The sequence below is a fragment of the Salpingoeca rosetta genome, assembly GCF_000188695.1.
Source record: "Salpingoeca rosetta unplaced genomic scaffold supercont1.25, whole genome shotgun sequence".
In the NCBI taxonomy this organism is placed as follows: domain Eukaryota; class Choanoflagellata; order Craspedida; family Salpingoecidae; genus Salpingoeca; species Salpingoeca rosetta.
In genome coordinates this window covers 510,412-512,911 of record NW_004754909.1, presented here as the reverse complement: position 1 = coordinate 512,911, position 2,500 = coordinate 510,412, and the positions used below count along the sequence as shown (strand labels likewise).

Sequence of the window (2,500 nt, the reverse complement as noted above, 5' to 3'; positions counted from 1 at the left end):
TGTGTGTGTGTGTGTGTGTGTGTGTGTGTGTGTGTGTGTGTGTGTGTGTGTGTGTGTGCGTGTGTGTGTGTGTGTGTTTGCGTATTGGTTGGTTAGCTGAATGAATGCAAGCGAGAGAGACGCCTTCACCACAAACAGCACCACGCATACATACACAAGGTGCAACGCACATATGCCGCTGTTGCGGCATGACTGGTTACTCACTGACGGGCTCGCCGAGTTCCCTCAGCTTCAGGATGACGCCCTCATCCGTCGCAGGAAGCAGCACCTCCCGCTCCTGTCATGGATTGTGTGTGTGTGTGTGTGTGTGTGTGTGTGTGTGTGTGTGTGTGTGTGTGTGTGTGTGTGTGTGTGTGTGTGTGTGCGGCATGTCATGTCGACTCATTCTACACGAAGAGCAACACAATCATCGGAAACAGGCATATGTCGCTCGAAACAGCCGTGCACCCAAAGTCGGAGTGACTGCCTCACAATCCCCAATACAACACCTCCCACACGACACCGACCTTCTTTCTTCGCTCGAGTTCGTCAAGGATGGCATCTTGCCGCTTCTGCTCCATCTGGCTTGTCTCAGACAGCTGCATGCGGGCGCCTGCAGTGTGTGGATGGCGCAGTGACAAGACAGAGTGCACACACAGCACGTGCCGGCGGCACCGTGTGCAGCAGAACAGGACGTGGTGAGTGGGGGGGGGGATCGGATAACAACGGCTCTATCAACACGTTTGTCCTTTGTTGGTGTTGCTGATGATGCCCCTTGCTTTGGACCCTATCATATCTCACCAAACGCAACAACAACACCACCACCACCACCACCACCACCACCACCACCACCATCACAGGTGCTCATGTGTGACGGTGGCTGTGCGCGTGCGTACCTGTGTCACTGATGTTGATGTTGCCTGCGGCCATACCGGCCTTGACAGCCTCCGAGAGCTCCTTCTTCACAGGAGCGGCAGCGGCCTCCACCGGTGCGCCGCCGCGCCTCGCCTTCTCTTGCGCATCCTGCAGCTGACGCTGGATGCGGTCCAACGCTTGCTCCGACATGGCGGCTGGTCACTTGATGTGAAGTTGTTCACTCACTCTGCTTGATGTGAAGAAGGAAAAGAGGGAAGAAGGAAAGAAACGTGCGAATGAATGTGTGTGCAAGTGCGTTGTGAGTGGGTGTGAGTGATGGCATGAAGGCGAGAGTCATGGGCAGAGGGTGGGCTGCGACACACGCGCGTGCACACACGGCATGGATGCGCACGCCTCCACACAGCACACCAACCAAGCCACTGGCTCACCTCTTGTCTGCTGTCTTCTGTCGTGCGAGCGATCTTCTCTTGGCGAAATTCACGTTTGCGTGTTTTGCAGAAGCACTCAGCGGTTACAGAACAGCACTAACACCACCACATCCAAGCACGCACACACACACACACACACACACACACTCTCTCTCTCTCTCTTTCTTCGAGATGGTGGACGTGGTGCAGATTGTGGTTGCCCTGGTGGTGCTGGCGATTGGCGCATACGTTGTGCTGTTTGCGGGCAAGAAGGGCAGCGCCAGCGAGAGGAAGGGGCAGGACCAAGACGGCGAGAAGAAGAACAAGAAGAACAAGAACAAGAAGAAGAGCAAAGGCAAGAAGAACAAGACCGAGGATGACGCGTCCGGTGTGAAGAACATGTCTCTGAAGCAGCTGCAGCGGCTGTACATGAAAGGGAAGAACAGGAAGGGCAAGGTGAAGGTCCCCGACCCCACGGATCCGCTCTTCGTCACGGCGCTCAAGGGCCACACGGAACCCATTCTCGACGCTGTGTTTGCTCCCAGCGGCACGGTCAGTGACACCTGCTTTTGCGCTGTATGTGCGCGCGTGTATGTGTATGTGTGTGTGTGTGATTGACATAGACTATCTTTCCTTGCATTCGAACACCCACCCTGCCGCCTCTGCATTGACTTGAAGCATGAAAATGCTTCCTAACATATTCAATCCCTCCCCCGTCCTTCATCATCCACTTAAAATCATCAGGCGCTTGCCACCTGCAGTGAAGACCGGACGCTGCGCCTGTGGCCAAGAAAGTCGTTTGAAGGCAGCGACCACAAGCCCATCTCGTCTCGCATTGAGCTTGACCACATCACCCACTTTGCCTTCTCGACAGACGGAAAGTTAGTCGAAGGCTGAACACACAGGCCTTATGACTGGGCCGCTCACACATTGCAACCATTTTGCTGGGCAACACCAAACGTAACCCGTTGCGCGCACACACACACACACACACGCATACACACATCTACGTTAACTCACTCCTGTGTGCGGCTGTGTGTGTGTGTGTGTGCGTATTTATTCTAGGGCTGCCGCTGGCGTGCTGGCGCGGGACCAGCAGATTCGACTGTTCAAAGTCTCCTCCAAAACAGGATTCACACCCGTCAAAGACATTGCTCATGTGCGCTCTTGTGTGTGTATATGTGTGTGTGTGTGTGTGTGTGTGTGTGTGTGTGTGTGTGTGTGTGTGTGTGTGTGTG

At 54.9% G+C, this 2,500-nt stretch overlaps 2 protein-coding genes across 2 annotated transcripts in view; one reads left to right on the top strand and one right to left on the bottom strand.

Moving 5' to 3' along the window:
• PTSG_08825 (uncharacterized protein) overlaps positions 1–1,331 on the bottom strand; it is a 5,456-nt gene extending 4,125 nt beyond the window's left edge. Inside the window, exons 1-4 of the mRNA XM_004990153.1 lie at positions 1,284–1,331; positions 876–1,081; positions 507–592; positions 205–277 (exon numbers count right to left, since the gene is read on the bottom strand). Coding sequence (XP_004990210.1) covers positions 205–277; positions 507–592; positions 876–1,044 — 328 coding nt within the window. The 5' untranslated portion in view covers positions 1,045–1,081; positions 1,284–1,331. The remainder of the gene's footprint in view (positions 1–204; positions 278–506; positions 593–875; positions 1,082–1,283) is intronic.
• Positions 1,332–1,342: 11 nt separating this feature from the next.
• Positions 1,343–2,500, top strand: part of PTSG_08824 (uncharacterized protein) — a gene marked incomplete at its 3' end in the record, with an annotated part of 3,697 nt that continues 2,539 nt past the window's right edge. Inside the window, exons 1-3 of the mRNA XM_004990152.1 lie at positions 1,343–1,814; positions 2,007–2,143; positions 2,328–2,421. Of these exons, the coding sequence (XP_004990209.1) occupies positions 1,455–1,814; positions 2,007–2,143; positions 2,328–2,421 (591 nt within the window). The 5' untranslated portion in view covers positions 1,343–1,454. The remainder of the gene's footprint in view (positions 1,815–2,006; positions 2,144–2,327; positions 2,422–2,500) is intronic.